At 46.8% G+C, this 23,842-nt stretch overlaps 1 protein-coding gene across 3 annotated transcripts in view; it reads right to left on the bottom strand.

Moving 5' to 3' along the window:
- NFRKB (nuclear factor related to kappaB binding protein) overlaps window positions 1–23,842 on the bottom strand; it is a 461,159-nt gene that overhangs the window by 190,072 nt on the left and 247,245 nt on the right. For all 3 annotated transcript variants that reach the window (XM_069224477.1, XM_069224478.1, XM_069224479.1), the window contains one exon: window positions 6,038–6,244. In XM_069224477.1, the coding sequence (XP_069080578.1) occupies window positions 6,038–6,244 (207 nt within the window). The remainder of the gene's footprint in view (window positions 1–6,037; window positions 6,245–23,842) is intronic.

Below are 23,842 nucleotides of genomic sequence, written 5' to 3'. Positions count from 1 at the left end.
GTCACTGGAGATTTGAGGTTTGAGAGTCTTGTCCCTGTAGCCCGAAAAGGGCAAAGCCTGTGGTAGATTGGAGCAGGTAGCCCAGTATGGTTTTAATCTGTGCTACGATTTCCAACCAGAAAAGTCGAATTACAGGCAATCTCACCAGATGTGCCTAGATCACCTTGCAAGCCACATCCCCTCTGGTATAAGTCTGATGTGTTGGGATCCATTGTTTTGAGTTTGGTGGGGGTAGAGATACCAGTAAAACAATGGTTTGGAATACGTTTCCCTCATCCCTAGTGAGTGATTGAATCTAGGGATGTTCTTCCATACCTTTTGCCAATGTTTGTCTGATACTGGGTTATCCAGTATTGTAGTCCAGAATTTGATATGTCATTGCTGGGCCATAAGTAGATCATTAATTAAGTAAGCATAAAGAAAAGAGATGGTGCCTTTAGCTCCACCTGCTTGCCGAACACATTTCTCAATCAGGGGCAGATCTCTTGTGGCAGCTAGTCGTACGTCCGGATGAAGAACCCAGTGTTTCAGTTGAATATAATGACACCTCTCCAAGGCAAAACTTTTGTTGGCAGATTTCGAAGGGGCCTGGTGTGAGTACAGGTAGAAAGGCAGGGTTAAAGTGGCCAGTGGTTTAAGGTGAGGGGAAGGTACCCCAACCTGCTGTTCAATTCATGATATCTAATACTTTAGGTTCGTTCATGTGAGTGTGCTGAGGCAGGCATTAGGGAGGTCGGTCTACTATCGGTTTTCAAAGAACATCCTAAAATAACTGTAAGAAGGTGGTTCATATGTAATAAATCAACATGAGATATATTGTGCAAAGTGTCCAGGAGTACCTTTACTAGTGGACAGGCGATTGCTCTACCAATGCCAAGGTGCTCTTTTAGGGGGTAGTGCGGTCGAGCAGCATTATCCTTATCAGAGAGAAGTGTTAGACATCTGCAAATACGCACACAGACAATATATGAGACACACGACTCAATAAGGAGACCCACACCAATTTACAAACATAACAAGTATCTTTATATATGTTTAGGTACCCAAATCAATATGATCAGGTCAGTATGTTTTCAATGAAAAATACTTTCAGGTTTCAAAAGTTTTTCAGCAGTGTCAATGTTTTCCCATGGAGGAAAAACAAGTACTGCATTCAGGTATAATACAGTGACCTACGGGACCAGGACCAATCTCCTGAACTTAAGGTGAGTATGGGTCAAAGTTCAAGGCCACACCAACAAGTGACTCCGAGAGGCACTGGGGCACCCGGATGCCGAGGTGCAGGTCCGCATCGGGTGCCCAATGTTAGTCTATGGGGATCGGTCCGGTTACAAAGAGGCTACAGGTTAGGTCTGGGGATCCAGTCAGAGTGAACCACCAAGTGGGCTCGGTTCTGGCTATACTTGGGGACGCAGGGACACCGGTGGTCCTCTTCTCCTCGGTCTGGGGTGTCCGGGTGCAGATGTTTCTTGGACCATCAGGTTTCCACCACCGGGAGTGGTCGCGATGGAGGGGACCCACAGAAAGACTGCAGGCTTGGATTGGGGGACCAGTCCAGCTGAACCTAACAGTAGGCTCAAGTCTCATAAGTCTGGGGGATGCAGGGACACCAGTGGTCCTCTTCTCATCGGTCTAGAGTGTCCGGGTGCAGTGGGCCATCTAGGTTCTGTCACCGGAGACAGTCACGGTTAGGAGTGGCCTGCACAAAGAGCCTGCAGGTATCCTAGTGAGGGTCCCAGTGGGGAGCCCCACAGTAGCCTTTGTCTCTGAAGAGGCTGTGGGCCACGCTGGCACTATTTGTCCACTTCAACTTGAGCTGAGGGGGATGGGAGCAGTAGTGCTGTCTGGCGTCCGGTTTTGGTGGTCAAGGAGTCCTCTTCGGAGGTACTTGGTACCTGCAAAGGAGTAGGGGAGCAGCTCTGATACTCCACATGAGATCCTTGTGCTGGGCAAAGTCTGGCAGTCTTCCCGAGCTTTTGGGTTTTCAGCAGCTGTAGAACAAGTCGGCTTTCTCGCCATTGTCAAACTCAGTAGGCAGGCTGGCAGGGTTGGCACCAACTCAGTTACTGACCTTCAGTCCTTACCTTTTACATCTCTGGAGTGTCCTCCTTCTTCAGGTCAGAAGGGATCTGATTTCCTGGTGCCAAGGGCTCCCCTAAATACTGAATTTAGGGGCATTTCAAGAGTGCACGGTAGTAGCCAATGGGTTACTTACACTTGGGGTCACTACAACCCCTTTATGACCACTTCCTGTGGGAAGTGGGCGTAACCCTGTCCCAAAGTTCCTAGTTCTGCCATCACCAAGATGGCAGACTGTCAAAGGTTGTGTCCACATCAAGCAGCTCACCTTATGAGTGGAACAGGCCTCAAATGGACACACCTCTCAGACTACAAATTTTACTGCCTGTCCGGGTGCCAAATGGGCCCTGGGGCAATGGGGTCGGCATCTCTACTTTGAGAGGCCATATTTGCATTCCAAGGCCAGTGGGGTTCTTTGAACCCCCTGCCTTGGAATGTAGATTTGCAGGTTATCCTGTTGGGGGGGGGGGAAACGATTCTTCAACAGAAGGCTTTGTTCCTGATCTCCAGAGACCAAAGGGTGTCAGAAGCATGTCAGGGAGGCTACAACTAGTCAGTAAGTACACCAGTAGTTGGTAGGTTCTCAGGGGGCACCTCTAAGGTGCCCTCTGGGTGCATGTATTAATAAATCCATCACTGGAATTAGTGAGGGTTTATTAATACAAGCTGCCTGACACCAAACATCCCTGTAATCAGTGAAGCCATCATGTAGATGGGGAACTTGTATTGACCAGTGTCCAACACATGTAGTTAAAATGGCTTCCCTGTTCACTTACTACGTCTAAGAATCAACAAAGACATAGTAGGGACACCTCTGCTCTTGCAGATATGTTCCCACATGTTATAAAATGCTCCCTGGTTTAGGGCTGTAAGCCATGTCCCCTAACACTGCATGCAGTATATGTAAGTCACCCCTACAGCAAGCCTTACAGCCCTAATGCACTGTGCATTATATTACATGTCAGGGCATATCTGCCAGCGCAGATTTTCCCCTGCTATGTCCTTGTTGATTCTTAGACATAGTGAGTGAACAGGGAACAGTGCTGGTCACTGATCAATAATACAAGTTCCCTAGCTGCATGATGGCTTCGCTGAAAATAGGGATAATTTGTTATCAAACATCTTGTATTAATAAACCCTCACTAATTCCAGTAATGGATTTGCACTCAGAGGGCACCTTAGTGGTGCCCCCCAAAAACCTACCAACTACCGGTGCACTGACTACTTCAGGCCAGCTTGCCACCACCAGACATGCTTCTGATCCCTAAGCGTGAGAGCATTTGCTCATGGGCGGTCAGAAAAAAAGCTGCTCTAGGAGATGTGTTTACACCACTCGACAGAATGAATTGAAAATCTGCATTCCCAGGGAATGGGGATTTAAAGAAGCCCATCGCCCTTGGTATGCAGATCGGGCCTTTCTCAGAAGGAAGATGCTATCTCCCCACCTCACCTCCACACCACCCCACCCCACCCCAAGCCTCTCTGCCTCAGGTCCCATTTGGCACCTGGACAGGTGGAAATATTAGTAGTCAGAGAGGCGTTCCCACCTCTCAAGACAGTCCCACCCGAAGGTGAGCTGCCTGATGTGGACACAACTTTTGAAAGCCTGCCATCTTGCTGATGGCAGAATAGGAACTCTGGGACAGGGTTATGCCCTCTTCCCACAAGAAGTGGTCATATAGAGGGTACAGTGACCCACGGGTAAGCAGTCCATTGGCTACTATCCTACACTCCCCAAAATGCTCCTAAATTTGGTATTTCGGGCAGCCCCTAGTACCAGGAAATCAGATTGCTGCTGACCCACGAAGAAAAAGGACCGTAAAGAGCCACAAAGGCAAAGACTGAGGAAGAAACAACTGACTTGGATCCATCCCTGCCGGCGTGTCTGGTGCTTCCGTCGAATTGTGGCAAAGTCGTCTTGTCCTGCAAGCTGTTGTGCCTCCAAAAGCCTGGGAGGACTACCTGCTTTCAACAAAGCTCCAGGAACTCCAGTGGAGCAGGGGAGCTGCTCCCCTGCATCTTACAGGCACCCCAAGAGAACAGCAAGGACTCTGGACTACTGAAATCCCGACATCTGAGAACACCAGTGAACCTGTGCCGCCTAGCCCGAGTTGAAGTGGACTAAATGTGCCAGCATGGTCACCTGGCACTCCAGAGACTTGCCCTCTGAGGAGTCCCCGACGCCACCTTCAGCCTTTGCCCGCAGACCCCCTCAACATCGAGTGCACCTGGTGGAGAAAACCAGACACCTCAAAATATCTCTGCTTCTGACACCCATGGCCCGTGGGGAAGAGGACCTAAGGTGTCCCCACATTCCAAGCATTGTGAGAACTGAGCCCACTTGCTGGTTCATCTGACTGGCCTCCCAGTCCAGATCTGCAGCCTCTTTGTAACCAGACTGATCCCCTTAGACTAACTTTGGGCGCCTGGCGCTGTACTGCACCTCTGCACCCGGCTGCCCCAGTGCAGCCCAGTGCAACCTGTTGGTGTGGCCTTAGAACATGCACATACTCACTTGAAGTCCAGCAAATTGGTCCCAAAAGTCGCTGTACTATACCTGTAGGAAGTGTTTGTTCTTCCTCTAAAGGATAACCTTACCACATTTGAAAAATGCACAGTGTCTACTTTTGAAACCTGTAGAGATTTTTCCTGCAAAATGTACTTACCTTATTGTATTGACTCTGGTGCCTAAACATATATAAAGATGTTTGTTATTTTTGTAAATTGGTGTGAATCTCCTTATTGAGTTGTGTGTCTCATTGATTGACTGTGTGCCTAGGGTAAATGTCTAACACTCCTCTCTGATAAGCCTCAGCCTGCTCGGCCACACTACCTGCTAAAAGAGCACCTTAAGATTGCTAGAGCCAGCCCCTGTCCACTAGAAGGGGAATCCCTGGACTCCTTGCATGATATATCTCATTTTGATATATCATATAAGGAGCCAGCTTCCTACACAGGTTTAGTTAAATTACCTGCGTTAGAGCATTGGGGATGGGTACTGTCTAATTCTGGATCCCAAATAAGGTTAAAGTCTTCCATAAGGATAATCTTGCCCTCTGCAAAGCCACCTAAGAGGGCAAGGAAAGAGTGGAGAAATGTAGCTTGTGCTGAGTTATGAGTATAGATCAATACTATTGTAAACATCTGCCCAATATTTTCCCTTTGACCATTATTATACTTCCCTCCTTGTCCGACACTGCATGTAGGTTGGAACTTAACGGATGAGCAAGAGAGGAGGGCAACCCCATTATGTTTAGTGGGACCAGAGGATCTGTAGATCAGGGGATACACTTTGGCGCAACCTATGGTGCACGCTACGTTTAAGTTGTGTTTCTTGTATTGGTACTATATCGTGCCTCCAGTCTAAAAGATATTTCCACAGTTTGTGATGTTTATCCGGAGAGTTAAGTCCTTTAACATTCCAAGTCAAAGTAGTCAATACCATGATAGTGTTAAGTCGTTATATATACTCAAGAGTCTCAATCACACCACCACCGCATGTCAAGCTGCACTCGTCCTTTCCTAGAGTTACCCCTGCATCTCACCCCACCCAGTTTCCCCTCAGCCGAGTAACAGCACCTCACCCATGGAATAAAAAGTATTAAACAATAAAACAGTAACATTTGGGAACAGTGGTGTTGGAATATGTTGCATAAATAGAAGTATGTAGATCATAAACCACTTATGCCTCTGTGCTACAAGAAGTCAAGATCAGGGTATCAAAGGGTGTGAAGAAATACTAATCAAACAATACGGTCTTTCAGGGAGCAGTGTTCATTGTTTGCAACACAGGGATAATATACTACAATACTTGTGCAGTCTCATGGAAAATTAGAATCTGAAGATATTATACTTTACTGCATGCATGCAGCATCCAAAAAGCAATCATACAAGTACATTGTTCAAAATTATCTGAAACAGAGTGGTTATCTTGTTGCACTTCTGTGTAGCTCCCCACCTGTTTGAGAACATTCTGGCCTGTGAGGTTCCGGAGAACTGCGGAAGTGCTTCCAGGCGGGGAGCTTGTGGCTGATTTGGTCGTGCTAGGCACAGTGTTGATTCCAGTCACAGTGATGCTTCCGGGACCCATTAGAGAGGATGCTGCTCTCTGCACTTGTATGGTGTTTGGGCCAACTTGAGTCTTCACTGGCACACTAACCATGGTCTAGAAGAATGAAGGGGACAAGTTACCATGACAGGAATTACTGAAAGTCACATTAAAGCGCTTCTAGCCCCTGAATCCGGAGGCCCAGAACCACCATTCCATCCATCAGTTATCAGGTATCACATTTCAATAAAAGTTCAACTTACAGTGCCACTCATATTTGTAAGTTGATAAGAGGTTTAAGGTGTGTGTGGGCAATCATGTAGCGCAACATGAAGCTTAGTGTCCATTCAATGTGCCTGAAGAGGGCTTGTGTTAGAAAACACTAGGCAAGGGAAGGATGGCACAAATAACACATTATTGACCATCAGTAATAATCTTTAAGGTGGATACTCTATCCAACTACAGATCACTCCCCTTGTGAATATATCCCAGGTGTCAGAATGGATCCAGAACTTTTGCGAGCTGGCAGGTGGTGTTGTGCGTTCCAGAAGTGACTAGTGCAGCGACATATGAGTGCCAACCATGCAGGCCGACAAAAGTTGCTTTCTCAGGCTGCCTGAACCCTCAGCAACAGAGCCTATTGGCATGACCAGTGTGCACATCTCTAATTTTTAGATGGCCTAGGATTCTAATTCACATCACGGGGAGGAGAGAGTCTCTGAGGAATTTGTGGTTAGATGGGGTATACACCCCAAAGATTATCAAAGGTAAGAAACATGTTTATCTGGTGGATACACAAATTCTTCACATTGTAAAAAAATAAGTTACTGTGGTAATTCCTTAGCTAGTAGAGACTCTTTCGAGCTAGACATTCCATAGAATTATCCCAAGGTGTCAGAGTGAATCCAGAAATTATTTGTAAGCAATAGTTTTGAGCGCTGATTGCTGTAGTTGATCGATTCTGCGTGGTGTCGGCGGTATCATCCGCACTTGGAAGCGACGTGTGCAGTGCCTATATAGGTGGTACCAATTTGTGCTGACGGCAGTTTCTTTTCGCAACTTTCCACGTGAGGTGCGTGAAGACAACAAGAACAGTGACAACTGGTGTCGAAAACTAGGGCCCTGAAACGAGGAACAGCCTTGACCCTAGAAATCTGTCCACAGAGAGAGGAGGATGGGTGGGTTGTTAAGGAATCTGTCTGTGGTTAGAGTCCTTTTAGATGAGGAGTTTCCAAAGGCAAGTAACTTGTTCATCTGATAGAGACCTCTAACTGCAAATTCCTTACCATAGAATAAATGCTCAAGCAATACCTCCCCAGAGGTGGGTCTGCAAAACCGTTTGAACTAAAAGGTCCTGCAGAACTGAATGAGCAAAGTGCTTGTCCCGACAGGCCTGATTGTCCATGCACCAGGGCTTACTGAACATGTGCAGAGAAGCCTACGTTGTTGCCTGGCAGATGTTCAGGACCGGAACTCTGCATGCTAACACAGTGGTGGCAGCCTTAGCTCTGGTGGAATGAGTACGCAGACCCTAAAGGATTCTGCTTCTTGGCCAGTGCGTAGCAGAATTTGATGCAGTGCACAATCCCTCAGGAGACTGTCCATGTCTGCACAGCCTTCCCTTTCTTAGCTCTGACATACTCCAGATGAGTTGGTCATCCACCCAGAACTGTTGCACGCGGTCACGTTAGAATGAGAACGCTCTATTTGGATCCAGTCGGTGGAGTTGCTCCTTTTCCTTAGAGGGATGCAGCAGAACATAAAAGGTAAGCAGGATGACAAACAGGGCATCATGAAAGGGAATGATGACTTTCGGCAGAAGGTAAGCTCTAGTGTGAAGAACCAGCTTGGCTGTGAAGAAGTTTCGGTATGGAGGCTTGAATGACAAAAGCTGGATTTCTATGACCCTGCATGCAGATCTTTTGCCAGGAGGAAGGCTGTCTTGATGGTAAAGAGCCTGGGTGGACAGTTGTGCAGTGGCTCAAAAGGAGCACACATCAGAAAGGGGAGTACCAGATCGAGATCCCACTGAGGCATGATAAAGGGTGAGGGTGAAAACTATGTTGAAGACCTTTAAAAAAAAAATGTAAACAGTAGTTTTGAGTATTGATGGCTGATTTCGTAGCCACAGAAATACTGAGATGGCAGAAACATAGCCCTTCAAGGTGCTTGACAGGAGAAAGAATAAATAGAAGGACCAGAGAAAGGGGAGCAGAAAGGGGGTCAACTTGTTTTTCTTCACATCATGTCACAAACTTGACCCAGCAGCAGGTGTATATAGTCTTTGTGGAGGTACTCCTGGCTGTCAAGATAACCTTGTAGACTGGGTAGAAGGTTGAAAGAGGTCAACTGTCACTGCTCAACCTCCACATATGAATGTGGAATGCTGACAGGTTCAGGTGGAGAGACCTTCCCTGCTGCTGCCACTGGAGATCCTCCCGAACAGGCAGCCCGATTTGAGGATTGATGGACACGCTAAATAGCTTGGGATACCAATTCTCAAAGCCAAGTAAAGTAACCAGTATGACTTGGTCTCGGTCATTCCTGATCTTGAGAACTCTGGGCAGGAGTGGTATGGTTGGAAAGGTGTACAGGAGACCTGAGCTCCACTCGAGAGGAAAAGCGTCTCAGAGCGAGAGTCACCTTGGAAACTCTGTCACGCAGAAGTGCTGACATTGCACGTTCATCTAAGCAAAGCTCTTCCCACTTCTGAAAGAGACCTTGACCTGAGACACCATCAGTGACCCACTAGGCATCTTTGGCGGCGGTCATCCGTCCTGGTGTTCAGAAAGCCCATGAGGTGTTGAACCACATGGGATATGCGCTGGGTCTGTTCTCAAAGGTTCCACGACCCCACCCCTCCTTGTTTGTTGTAGTACCACATGACAGTGATGTTGTATGTGAACACCTTCACTAGCCTTCTCTTGAAGGAGGGAAGAAAGTCTTTCAATGCCAGCGGGATCAGCCGGAGCTCCAGTAGCTTGATGTGGAGTTCGGATTCTGCCAGGGACCAAAGTCCTCTGATTTCCACCTCTCTAATATGGCCACCCCATCCCAGGAGTGACACATCTGTCACTACTGTTTGATCTGGCTGGGGAAGAGAGAGGGGTCTGCTGCTGACCCAATTGTGGGTGTTAACCACCTCTTTTGCAGTCCCCTCTGGGATCTGGACTATGTTGGTGAGATTCCTCTGATGCAGTGCCCACTGGAACTTCAGGTTCCACTTCAGAGCCTGCATACGCCAACGTGCATGTTTCACAAGAAGGATACAGGAGGCCATGCGGCCTAGCATCCTCAGAATCCGACTCACTGAAACCCAAGACAGAGGCTGTATCATCGGTATCGTAGCCTTAACATCCTGGACTCGCCACTCGGGAGGACAAAATGGATACTGCGTCCAGAACAGCTCCAATGAAGGGGACCAATCTAAGAGGAAGTCAGGGGTGACTTTGGCACGTTGATAGTGAACCCCTGCCAGTGCAGGAGGTTCGCTGATGTCTGGAGGTGGCCGATGACTACCTGGAACGAGCCCTCCTTCAACAGCCAGTCGTCGAGCTAGGCAAAGACTGGTACTCCTGATCTCCACAGATGGGCTGAAACCACTGGCATCCCCATGCTGAACACTCAAGGTGTGCTGGTAAGGGCAAAAGGGAGCACAGCAAAGTGAAAGTGCTCCTGGCCCAATGTTAACCACAGGTAAGGCCTGTGGGCAGGTCAGATGGGCATGTGGAAGTACGCATCCTGAAAGTCCAATGCTACCAACCAGTCTCCCGGGTCGAGGGTAAACAGAGCTTGAGTGAGAGCAAGCTGTTTGAATTTTTCCTTTTATCAGGATGACATTTAGAGGGGGCATGTCTAACATATGACGGAGGCCTCACTCCTTTTTGGGTACCAGAAAGTAGGATAGGATGAAGGCCTCCATCCTTCTTGGGAACCAAAAAGTAGCGGAAACAGGAACCACAACCTACTTCTGATGCTGGCACCTTCTCTATAACGCCCTTGGCCAAGAAAGCTGCTACTTCCTGGAGGAGTAAAGCTAGATGGCCCTCTGTCAGCCAGTCATAAGAGGGTGGCATGGATAGAGGGGGCATCAAAATGGGTTAGGGAGTAGCCCCTTCAGACAACGTGGAGAACCCAGCAGTCTGAAGGTATTGACCTCCAGTAGTGCTGGTGATGGCACATCAATCCACCCACTGGTTGTCCATTATGGTTAAAGGGCAAACTAAAGAGGCTTGGAGGGTAAGGCTGCCAGGGGAAAGGGGGAGTGGGAGGGGATAGACTGGGCTAACCTCTGGCTGCCTGGCCACGAAAGTTCTGTGGGTGCCACGTCCTCAGCTACGCAGACACTGGGAAGCTTGTGGGCTGTGGTGGCTGGGTGGGCGTAGCTTGACAGGGTGTCATGGAAAGACACAAGGACCTGGCTGTAGCCCTGATGTCCTTGGAGAGCAGAAGGGAGCCATCAAAGGGCATGTCCATAAGTGAAGCTTGGCTTTCCCCTGAAAAGCCTGTTGCCCTCAGCCAGGCAAGGCACCTCGAGGCCACTGACAAAGAAACAGCTCTACCTAGCGAGTCGGTCATGTCCAGGCCACATCTGATTGTGAACTTAGCTGCAACTCGCCCATCAGCCATAGCTTGATAGAGTGCGGCCCGGGCCTCCTCCGGGACCAGAAACAGCACCTGTGGAACATAATCCCACAAGCAATGGGAGTAATGGCACAAAAGGCATGCGGTGTTCACAGACGACAATGCCCAGATGGTGGAGGAAAACGTTTTCTTGACTAAGGTGTCCAGCTTCTTAGATTACCTATCTGGCACAGTAGTAGGGTATGCACCAGGATTTACGTGGAAAGTGAGGTCTTGGAACACCAAGCTGTCTTTGGTGGGGTGATGGGTGAGTAAAGAAGGGTCCCTTGGTGCAGGGCAATAATGGGGGACAGTTGTTCTGTTCAAATGAGCCCCTGTGCAGGGCTTAGACCGGACCCCAAGCACGATGCCCATGAAGACTTCATTAACCCCTTTGCTACCAGGCCTTTTTCCCTCCTGTGACAAGCCTTTTTTTTAGCTATATGGGGCAGTTTGCGCTTAGGCCCTCATAACTTTTGGTCCACATATGCTACCCACGCAAAATGTGCGTCCTTTTTTTCCAACATCCTAGGGATTCTAGAGGTACCCAGACTTTGTGAGTTCCCCTGAAGGAAACCAAACAATTTGCCAAACTACAGCGAAAAAAGTCAATTTTTTTTTTAAAAAAAATGGGAAAAAGGGCTGCAGAAGAAGGCTTGTGGTTGTTTCCCTGAACATGGCATCAACAAAGGGTTTGCGGTGCTAAGATCACCATCATCCCAGCTTTCAGGAACAGGCAGACTTGAATCAGAAATCCCTATTTTTCAACACAATTCTGGCATTTTACTGGGACATACCCCATTTTTACGATTTTTTTGAGCTTTCAGCCTCCTTCCAGTTAGTGACAGAAATGGGTGTGAAACCAATGCAGGATCCCAGAAAGCTAAACACGTCTGAAAAGTAGACACAATTCTGAATTCAGCAAGGGGTAATTTGTGTAGATCCTACAACGGTTTCCTACAGAAAATAACAGCTGAAATAAAATAATATGGAAATTGAGGTAAAAAAAACAGCCATTTTTCTCCACGTTTTACTCTGTAACATTTTCCTGCGATGTCAGATTTTTTAAAGCAATATACCGTTAAGTCTGCTAGACTGAGCTGCACCTTGCAATGGGTTTTCATTCTATACAGGGTATACAGCAATTCATTTGCTGAAATATAAAGAGTGAAAAATAGGTATCAAGAAAACCTTTGTATTTCCAAAACTGGCACAAGATAAGGTGTTGAGAAGCAGTGGTTATTTGCACATCTCTGAATTCAGGGGTGCCCATACTAGCATGTGAATTACAGGGCATTTCTCAAATAGACATCTTTTTACACACTGTCTTACATTTGGAAGGGAAAAATGTAGAGAAAGACAAGGGGCAATAACACTAGTTTTGCTATTCTGTATTTCCCCAAGTCTCCCGATAAAAATGGTACCCCACTTGCGTCGGTAGGCCAAATGCTTGTGACAGGAAACGCGACATAAACACATCACATTTTTACACTGAAATCTGACATGTTTTTTGCAAAGTGCCTAGCAGTAGATTTTGGCCTCTAGCTCGGCCGCCACCTAGGGAAACCTGCGAAACCTGCACATTTTTGAAAACTAGACACCTAGGGGAATCCAGGATGTGGTGACTTGTGGGGCTCTCAACATGTTCTGTTACCCAGAATTCTTTCCAAACCTCAAAATCTGGCCAAAAAAAAAAACAATTTTTCCTCACATTTCAGTGACAGAAAGTTCTGGAATCTGAGAGGAGCCACAAATTTCCTTTCACCCAGCGTTTCCCCAGGTCTCCTGATATAAATGGTACCTCACTTGTGTGGGTAGGCCTAGCGCCCGCAACAGGAAATGCCCCAAAACACAATGTGAACACATCACATTTTCCCAAAGAAAACACAGCTGTTTTTTGCAAAGTGCCTAGCTGTGGATGTTGGCCTCTAGCTCAGCCGGCACCTAGGGAAACCTACCAAAACTGTGCATTTTTGACAACTAGGCACCTAGGGAAATCCAATATGGGATGACATGTGGGGCTCTCACCAGGTTGTTACCCAGAATCCTTTGCAAACCTCAAAATTTGGCCCAAAAAACACTTTTTCCTCTAATTTTGGTGACAGAAAGTTCTGGAATCTGAGAGAAGCCACAAACTTTCTTCCACCCAACATTCCCCTAAGTCTCCCGATAAAAATGGTACCTCACTTGTGTGGGTAAGGCCTAGTGCTCGTGACAGGAAATGCCCCAAAACACTATCTGTACACATCAAAATTATCAAATACAAAACTACCTGTTTTTGCTGGGGTGGGGAACACATGTTTTAGGTCCTGGGCTCAGCAGCCATCTAGGGAAAGCTACCAAACCCAGACATTTCTGAAAACTAGACACTCGAGGGAGACCAGTGAAGTGTGACTTGCGTGTGGATCCCCCAATGTTTTGTTACCCAGAACCCTCAGCAAACCTCAAATGTAGCTAAAAAAAAAAATATATATAAATCACATTTTTCCCACATTTTTGTGTGGGATCACCACACCGGGAAAAAATTTCCTACCACCCAACGTTCCCCTCGGCCACCCGGTAAAAATGATACCTCATTTGTGTAGGTGGGCCACGTGCCTGTGACAGGGAAGAGCCAAAAACATCACGAAATTGAGTGGGAACCAAAGCGGGTCCAAAAGGGCAGTTTGAAAAAAAAAACATTTTTAGGATGACAAGTGCAGCAGCATTTCTATCGGGATAGATGAGACAATGTTTTGTGGTAGGAATTTTGTGGATTTCTGCAGATTCCGGAAGCTTCCATCATAAAAATGTGGGGAAAATGTGTGATTTCCAGCAAAGTTGGAGGTTTGCAGGGAATTGTTGGTAAGAAAACGGTGCGGGGTACATGTGAAGCACACCACCCTGGAATCAACCAGATATTTAATTTTCAAATGTGTCTAGGTCTTGTGGATTTTTCTACATGGCAGCGTCCCAAAGTCAAATAAGTGCAGCCCTCACCATTCCAAGTGGGACGATTTTGAGACTTAGCCAAGCTCTCATGGCCCAAAAGTAAAACCAACACCCAAAATAATCAAATGTCCTCTCGCTTGCCGTGGGATAAGATGTTTTAGTGAGCGGAGGGAAAGCTGAAAGACTGTTACCCCCTTCAGTTGGGGTGGGGACATAACCGGGCCCATACTGGTTGGTAGCCACCACTCTGCTATTTTTTTTTTTTTAATTCCCTGGAATCTAGTAGACTTTCTCGCCCCCACCCTTTGGACCCATTTATGTGGGGTGGGGGTATGGCCATACCCCCACCCTCTTATTTTGATAAATAAATCTTCCCTGCTCTCTGGTGGGCTTTCTGCCCCCCCCCCCCACCTTGGGGGCAGATGGGTCTTCCAAAAATAGGCTGATCTGCCCCCATGAGGGGGCAGATATAGCCAACAGTAATGTGCACTCATGGGGAGCGGCCCTTGCCCAAGGGGCTGCCTCCCAAATAAAACACACAAATACACACACACCAATCCCTGGTGTGTCTAGTGGTTTCTGCCCCCCTTTCGCGGGCGCTAGGCCTACCCACACAAGTGAGGTACCATTTTTATCGGGAGACTTGGGGGAACGCTGGGTGGAAGGAAATTTGTGGCTCCTCTCAGATTCCAGAACTTTCTGTCACGGAAATGTGAGGAAAATGTGTTTTTTTTGCCAAATTTTGAGGTTTGCAAAGGATTCTGGGTAACAGAACCTGGTCAGAGCCCCACAAGTCACCCCATCCTGGAGTCCCCTAGTTGTCTAGTTTTCAAAAATGCATAGGTTTGGTAGGTTTCCCTAGGTGCCGGCTGAGCTAGAGGCCAAAATCTACAGGTAGGCACTTTGCAAAAAACACCTCTGTTTTCTGTCAAAAAATGGGATGTGTCCACGTTGTGTTTTGGGGCATTTCCTGTTGTGGGCGCTAGGCCTACCCACACAAGTGATGTATCATTTTTATCGGGAGACTTGGGCGAACGCTGGGTGGAAGGAAATTTGTGGCTCCTCTCAGATTCCAGAACTTTCTGTCACGGAAATGTGAGGAAAATGTGTTTTTTTAAACCAAATTTTGAGGTTTGCAAAGGATTCTGGGTAACAGAACCTGGTCAGAGCCCCACAAGTCACCCCATCCTGGAGTCCCCTAGTTGTCTAGTTTTCAAAAATGCATAGGTTTGGTAGGTTTCCCTAGGTGCCGGCTGAGCTAGAGGCCAAAATCTACAGGTAGGCACTTTGCAAAAAACACCTCTGTTTTCTGTCAAAAAATGGGATGTGTCCACGTTGTGTTTTGGGGCATTTCCTGTTGTGGGCGCTAGGCCTACCCACACAAGTGATGTATCATTTTTATCGGGAGACTTGGGCGAACGCTGGGTGGAAGGAAATTTGTGGCTCCTCTCAGATTCCAGAACTTTCTGTCACGGAAATGTGAGGAAAATGTGTTTTTTTAAACCAAATTTTGAGGTTTGCAAAGGATTCTGGGTAACAGAACCTGGTCAGAGCCCCACAAGTCACCCCATCTTGGATTCCCCTAGGTCTCTAGTTTTCAAAAATGCACAGGTCTGGTAGGTTTCACTAGGTGCCGGCTGAGCTAGAGGCCAAAATCTACAGGTAGGCACTTTGCAAAAAGCACCTCTGTTTTCTGTCAAAAAATGGGATGTGGCCACATTGTGTTTTGGGGCATATCCTGTCGCGGGCGCTAGGCCTACCCACACAAGTGAGGTATCATTTTTATCAGGAGACTTGGGGGAACGCTGGGTGGAAGGAAATTTGTGGCTCCTCTCAGATTCCAAAACTTTCTGTCACCGAAATGTGAGGAAAATGTGTTTTTTTAGCCAAATTTTGAGGTTTGCAAAGGATTCTGGGTAACAGAACCTGGTCAGAGCCCCACACGTCACCCCATCTTGGATTCCCCTAGGTCTTTAGTTTAAAAAAATGCACAGGTTCGGTAGGTTTCACTAGGTGCCGGCTGAGCTAGAGGCCAAAATCTACAGGTAGGCACTTTGCAAAAAGCACCTCTGTTTTCTGTCAAAAAATGGGATGTGGCCACATTGTGTTTTGGGGCATATCCTGTCGCGGGCGCTAGGCCTACCCACACAAGTGAGGTATCATTTTTATCGGGAGACTTGGGGGAACGCTGGGTGGAAGGAAATTTGTGGCTCCTCTCAGATTCCAAACTTTCTGTCACCGAAATGTGAGGAAAATGTGTTTTTTAAGCCAAATTATGAGGTTTGCAAAGGATTCTGGGTAACAGAACCTGGTCAGAGCCCCACAAATCACCCCATCTTGGATTCCCCTACGTCTCTAGTTTTAAAAAATGCACAGGTTTGGTAGGTTTACCTAGGTGCCGGCTGAGCTAGAGGCCAAACACTACAGGTAGGCACTTTGCAAAAAGCACCTCTGTTTTCTGTCAAAAAATGGGATGTGTCCACGTTGTGTTTTGGGGCATTTCCTGTCACGGGCGCTAGGCCTACCCACACAAGTGAGGTATCATTTTTATCGGGAGACTTGGGGGAACATAGAATAGCAAAACAAGTGTTATTGCCCCTTGTCTTTCTCTAAATTTTTTCCTTCCAAATATAAGAGTGTGTGTAAAAAAAGACGTCTATTTGAGAAATGCCCTGTAATTCACATGCTAGTATGGGCACACCGGAATTCAGAGATGTGCAAATAACCACTGCTCCTCAACACCTTATCTTGTGCCCATTTTGGAAATACAAAGGTTTTCTTGATAGCTATTTTTCACTCTTTATATTTCAGCAAATGAATTGCTGTATACCCGGTATAGAATGAAAACCCACTGCAGGGTGCAGCTCATTTATTGACTCTGGGTACCTAGGGTTCTTGAGGAACCTACAAGCCCTATATATCCCCGCAACCAGAAGAGTCCAGCAGACATAACGGTATGTTGCTTTCAAAAATCTGACATTGCAGGAAAAAGTTACAGAGTAAAACTTAGAGAAAAATTTCAGTTTTTTTCACCTCAATTTCAATCTTTTTTTTGTCCAGTTGTTATTTTCTGTAGGAAACCCTTGTAGGATCTACACAAATTACCCCTTGCTGGATTTAGAATGTTGTCTACTTTTCAGAAATGTTTAGGTTACTGGGATCCAGCATTGGTTTCATGCCCATTTCTGTCACTGACTGGAAGGAGGCTGAAAGCACAAAAATCATAAAAATGGGTTATGTCCCAGTAAAATGCCAAATTGTGTTGAAAAATTGGGTTTTCTGATGCAAGTCTGCCTGTTCCTGAAAGCTGCGAAGCTGGTGAATTTAGCACCGCAAACTCTTTGTTGATGCCATGTTCAGGGGAAAAAACACAAGCCTTCTTCTGCAGCCCCCTTTTCCCATTTAAAAAAATAAAATAAAAAATGTTCACTGTATTTTGGCTAATTTCTTGGCCTCCTTCAGGGGAACCCACAAAGTCTGGGTACCTCTAGAATCCCTAGGATGTTGGAAAAAAAGGATGCAAATTTGGCGTGGGTAGCTTATGTGGACAAAATGTTATGAGGGCCTAAGCGAGAACAATTCCAAATAGGCAAAAAAAGGCCTGGCACAAAAGGGGGAAAAGGCCTGGCAGCGAAGGGGTTAAAGGGAGGGAGTGGAGTAAAGGATGCCAGGAGGGCAATAACGTGCCCGACATGAAATGGAGTGACCACGTTAGGCAGAAAGGAATCTCAGTCCTCAACACCAACTTATATGAGAAGAATATTGTATAAGTTGAGTTAACATGAAGAGCCTGCAGGTCTCTCACGTGCCTAGTCGATGTTGAAGGAAAGTGCCCCATTTGGGATGGTTACACCCCTACTTTCTGCCTGCAACTTGACTGAGTGTGTGCTGGGATCCTGCTAACCAGGCCCCAGCACCAGTATTCTTTTCCTAAACTGTACCATTGTTTCTACAATTGGCACACCCATGGCCCACAGCTAAATTCCTTGTAAAAGGTACCAGTGGTATCAAGGGCTCTGTGACCTGGGAGGGTCCCTAAGGGCTGCAGCATGTATTGTGCCACCCAAAGGGACCTCTCACCAAACACAAGCACGCTACCATTGCATTCTGAGTGTTGGTGGGGAGAAAAAGGTAAAGCTGACTGGCATCCCTCTCAGGGTGAAATGCCCACAGACCATTGCCTGTGGCACAGTTAAGTCACCCCTCTAGCAAGCCTTACAGCCCTAAGGCAGGGTGGACTATACCACAGTTGAGGGCATAGCTGCATTAGCAATATGCTGCTATAGTGTCTAAGTCAATTCTTAGGCATTGTAAGTACAGTGTGGCCATATGAAGTACATGGGCTGGGAGTTACAAATTCTACAGCTCCACGATGGCTTCACTGAAGACTGGGAAGTTTGGTATCAAACGTCTCAGCACAATAAACCCACACTGATGCTAGTGTTGGATTTATTGTAAAATGTACACAGAGGGCATCTTAGAGATGCCCCCTGTATTTTACCCAACCCTTTAGTGCAGGACTGCCAGCCTGCCACTAACAGAGAAGTTTCTGACCCCATAGGGTGAGAGCCTTTGTGCTCTGTGGTCTCAGAAACAAAGCCTCATCTGGGTGGAGTGCATCACACTTCCCCCCCTGCAGGGACACTTACACTAAGCTGTGAGCCTCAAAGGCTCAGGCAGCCCGTTACAGTGCCCCAGGGCACTCCAGCTAGTGGAGATGCCTGCACCCCAGACCAGGCCCTACCTTTGGTAGCAGGTCAGGCAGGAAAATTAGGTTAAAACAAGGAGGAATGACTACTCCAGCTAGGACCACCCCTAAGGTGTCCACAGCTGAAGTGACCCCCTCCTTGCAAAATCCCCCATCATGTTTTGGGGGAAAGGGACAAATAGGGATAGGAATGTGCCCCCTGCCCACATGGAGAGGGCACAGGAAGGATTTAGCAACCATAAAAGGACAGTAGCCATTGGTTACTGCCCTCTGACCCCTGTAACGCCCCTAAATATCTGAACCTAGCTCACCAGATTCCTGGCCACCTCAACAAGACTCCCCAGGAAGTGAAAACTCCAGATGACAACTTACTTGGCCCCAGCCCTCCTGGCCTGTCTGTAGCTTCAAGACTCCTGCTCCAAAAAGGTGGTGCATCCTGCAGGACCAGCAACATCTACAATCCCCCAGAGGACTGCCTGCCTGGCAGAGGACCAAAAACTCCAGAGGACAGAGGCCCTGCCCAGAAGAAACCTCTAAAAAGGACCCCAGAACCGCCCTGGATCCGCAAGCCCTGCCCACTCTTCACCCGACCCCCACAGCCCTAGTCCAGGTGGTCCACCGGTCCAGAGAAGGTCTCCAGGCGATTCTGACTATGAGTCCATCCTGGGTTGATCCCTCCTAACCAACACAACACCTGCAGCCAGTTTGGTGTAAACATGTGTCCTGAAACCCCAAGTACTTACCTGCAGTCTGCTTTCTACCGATCACCCCCGGTCCTCTTAGGATTCCATTGCAAACCCTCGCTAACTTTGACCTCTGCACACAGCCGGATCTGAATTGCTGGTGGTGCACTTTTAGGGTCAGACTAACCTTTGACCTGTGGACATCCTAACCCCCGAAGACTAGCATCATAAGTCGTGTACTTACCTGTTATCTGTGCTAACACTTCCCCCTCCCCAGGACTCTACTGACTCCTATGAAAAATTGCAGTGTCTACTTTTGAAATAGAGAAGTGTTACTTGTAAACTGTTTTATCTGCAAAAAACAAACAAAGTGCATTTGATACATATGCTTTATACCTATTTACAACTGTCCTTACCAGCATCAAAGATCTTCTGGTTCTAGTAATAAAGTAACAAAATATATTTTGTGCTATATAAAAACAATTGACCTGGAGTTAGTCATTGAGTGTGTGCCTCATTCCTTGACTGTGCGTGTACAACAAATACTTTGCATTACTCTATAATCAGCCTCTCTACCACACTACCACAAAAGAGAGCATTAGTGTTATCTACTTTAGCCTCTGGTAAGCCTCTGTGGAACCCCTGGACTCTGTACACACCATACCTCATTTTGGTATAGTACATACAGAGTCATATGGCTGTAAAAAAAAGACTAGTTTCAACGTCAAATGTGCATCTGCTCATTGAAGGTGCACATCAAAGAAGAACCAACTTCAATTCCCACTCTAGCATCACAAATGTTTTTTCAAACATTTTGAAAATCTTATCACAACTGGAATATAAAAAAAAAAAAAAAGAAGGCTCTGATCTGTGTAGGAAGCAGGCCCTTTATGAGGTATAGGAATACCAGGTAAAGGGTCCAGGGGTTCCCTAGTGAGTGAACAGCCTTAGGCTTAACACAGAGGAGTGCAAGACATCTACAAGTACACACAATAGTTAATGTGACACAAGACTCATCCATACCAATTTCTAAAAAATAGCAGGTATATTTATATATATTTAGGCATCAGAGAAGAAGTGTTCAGGTAAGTACATTTTTAAATGGGAATTCTTTTCACTTTAAAAAGCGGTCACAGTGCAATTTCTGAGTTCTGCAAATGTATTCCACAGAAGGAAAAACAAGTTCAGTAAACAGGTAGAGCACAGTGACTTAAAAGACCAATCTAAGGTGAGTAGTAGGTGCAGAGTGCTGAACAGTGTTGGGTGCCCAAGGCATTCCTGTTTGCATGGTCCACTACAACCAGTATAAATCTATTTCCTGATGCTGTTGGAAGATCAAGGGGACCAACTAGGTCAATCCTTACACTTTCAATTCCACTGGAAGTGGAATTAAAGGGGCTTTGGGTGGCCACCTGTCTTGCCACTGGCCTCACAGGTGGCAAAGGAGACAAATCTCATTTACGTTCTGGGACATACGTGGCCAGTAGACGTGATTTTAGCCTGGTCAAGATGCCCAGCTAGGGGGGTGTCAAGGGCCAATTTGAGGAGAAATTCTGAAAACTGCTGAGGCACTACCACTCTCCTAGTGGCACCAGGTTTAGGGTCTCTGGCCTCAGTGAAAAGGAGTCCCTCCACCCAATAGGTCCTATGGAAGCCACTGACATCTCCCTTTTCCTGATCAGCAGCTTGATCTCTCAGGCCTTTAAAAGTGGGACAGGTCCTCTGTCCTTGGCACAGATCTTCCCTAGAGGGTCCCCCTAGGTGTAAGAGCTCTGCTGTGTAAGGCCCAAGTCCCTGAGGCTTAGTTCCCTCTGGGGCTGACAGGTCTTCTCTCTGAGGAGTGAGGACCTGGCATGGTCCCTGTTTAGAAGCTGGTTTCCCAGACTTCTTTCCCTTTCTCTTGGTAGGTTGGGCCACTATTCCAGACTCCAACTCTACGTTTTCACCCTGTGCATTGCACTGTGCTCTTGTTTTTACATACACCCATTCAGGTATACCCATCATAGCAAGATGGGTCTTTCTTTCGACCTCAGCCCATGCTGAGGACTCCAGATCACTGCCTAGAATACATTGTACAGAGATTACAGAAGATACCACCACCTTCTTTTGGCCAGTAACACCTTCCCATTCTAAGGACACTATTGCCATGGGATGTACCTTAGCCTCATTATCGACATGGAGGACTGCATATGTCTCACCAGTCAAGTATTGGTCTGAGGACACCAGTTGTTAAGTCACAATGGTGACCCTGGCACCAGTGACTCTCGGGCTTAAACTCTAACCCCATTGATATGTGGCTGTTGTCTGAATCTCTCCAGATTACTAGGCCAGACAGCCAGGGCACCTACATCCACTCCACCCTCTGAAACTACAGTTCCCTCAGTGGGTTCACTGACATGGCCAGGACCCACATGGAATCCCATCTGGATACTTACCACTGCATTTACAGCAGGTGCACTAGAGGCATTTTTTTAGTGGGGACAGGAAGAGTCTCAAGTTCAGTGTTCAAGAGCCTTGCAGTCATGACACCAAGCCTTTTTGGGGTCACATTTTTTACTTTTGTACCCAAACTTGGATTGGGAAGAGTCTTGGGCCCACCACTCTGAGAAGATTTGTGGAGGCCTTTATAATACTCTGTTTTTATCTTTTGCCTAATCACCATCTTTCCCTTGGGAGGGCTTTTTGGCTTCTTTCTTATGGTCCCTCCACCCATGGTAGTTTTGGTCACCCTTAATTTGACCTAGTGGTCTGCCTTCTTCCCCAACTCTTGAGGAGAAAGTGGACCTAGGTTAAACAGGTACTGATGTAACTTCTCATGAACACAATTACTTAACAGATGCTCTTTCATAATTAAACTATAAAACCCTTCATAGTCATGCACATCGTTACCTTTTAGCCACCCACTTAGTGTTTTCACTGAAAAATCTACAAAATCTACCCCGGTCTGAATCTGGGTTTTTCGAGTCCTCCTGGACCTGATCCTGTACTCCTCAGTGGTTAGTCCAAATACCCCAATCAGAGTACCCTTCATGAGGTCATGGGACTCAGCATCGGCCTCATTCAATGTCAGGAGTCTATTCCAGCATTTACCAGAGAACGGTTCCCAAAGGAGAGAGCCCCAATTCTTCTGGCTCTACAAGTTCTCTCAAAGGCTGTGGGCAATCCCTTTGGGGATTATAGGGTCACAAGTGTCCCCCCTATTTATGATTTTGCTGCCACCAGAGATAGGTCCTAGGCCCATCTCACATCTTTCTTTTTCTATAGTTAAGAGTTTAGCCTCTAAGGTTATCCTCCTGCTAGATTTTGAAGAGCTGCATCTTCAGTGGCTAAGACACTGCTAGAAGTGTTCTCAGTGGAGGTATTGTCTGAGGGGGGCAGAGCTGGAGTCATCTTCGACTTCCTCCACCTCTGCATTTTCATTCTCTTCTTCCCCTGGGGGGTGGGAGGAGGGGACTTTTACTTACCAAGGTTTTATTATTCTCTACCAGCAACTGCTGTAGATGGGCATTTGACGGTTTAAGCCAATTTTCCATGCTTTAAAGAGCTCCTTCAGTTGGGGTTCTTTAATGTGCTGAGAGGGTGTCAGGTTGCATTCCTGGGAAAGCCCTTGCTCAGACATGGTGTTTAAAGTAGTGGAGAACTTTTTTAAAGACTTAAAAAATACTCATACTTTTCTAAAGGGCCTAACATACTTTAATGTGTTAAGTTGTAAAGGGTTTTGCAAAAGAGACTTAAACCAAGGCCTCCAATTATTTTAAACATTTTAGAATAAAAACGAAAATTGGAAAAGATACTTAACTAAAGACAATTTTTGGATCGCTCTGTAGAATCACTTATCAACCAAGTGGTACAGTAGATGTCAAGTCTTGTATTCCAACCACTGCATCACCAATGTAGGAAGCTGGCTCCTCACCGTGTAAAGGGTCCAGGGGTTCCCCAGTGAGTGGACAGGGCTTGCTATGCAATCCCAAAATGCTCTAATTAGGGGTAGTGTGGTCACGTAGCTTTGGGCTTAACACACAGAGGTGCAAGACATCTACAAATACACACAATAGTTAATAAATGAGAGACACGACTCAAGATGGAAATCCACACAATTGTATAAAAAGAGCAGGTATCTTTTTTTATGTTTCGGTATCAGAGAAAAATCATTCAGGTAAGTACATTTTTAAATAGGAATTCTTTGCACTTTAAAATGTAGACAGTGGCATTTTGGAGTTCTGCAATGTTATCCTATAGGAGGAAAAACAAGTTCTGCAAAAAAATAGAGTACAGCGACGTAAAAGAACAAACTCCTGGGGTTAAGGTGAGTAGTGTACAAGGTCCAAGGCAGCATGCACAGTACACCCTCAGCGGCACTGAAGCAGCCGGGTGCAGAGTGCAAAAGAGCATCAGGTGTCCAACGCGTTCCTATGGGGATCAGTTACTGTGGAAAGAAGCTGCAGGCTTTGACCAGGAGGCCAGTCGGGCTGAAGCAACAACGGGACTCGGGTCTCATGATGCTCAGGAGCAGGTAGGCACCTTTGGTCCTTTTCTCCATGGCTCAGGAGCGATGGATGAAGAGATGTCCTTAAGTGTTGGATTTTCTTTACTGGAGCGGTGGAGGGGGGCAGTGTGCAGAGGCTGCAGGCGTCATCGGAGAGACCAGGAGGGGTGAAACCACCATCATTAGGACTCTGGAGGGCTGGGGAACCTTGTTGCCACCCTTGGGTCACTATGCACCCTATATGACTACTTCCTATGGGAATTGTGCATAACCCTGTCCCAGAA

This window comes from Pleurodeles waltl, chromosome 3_1 (genome assembly GCF_031143425.1).
Source record: "Pleurodeles waltl isolate 20211129_DDA chromosome 3_1, aPleWal1.hap1.20221129, whole genome shotgun sequence".
NCBI lineage: Eukaryota > Metazoa > Chordata > Amphibia > Caudata > Salamandridae > Pleurodeles > Pleurodeles waltl.
The sequence above is the reverse complement of the archived record's forward strand: the minus strand, read 5'-3'. Positions and strand labels throughout refer to the sequence as shown.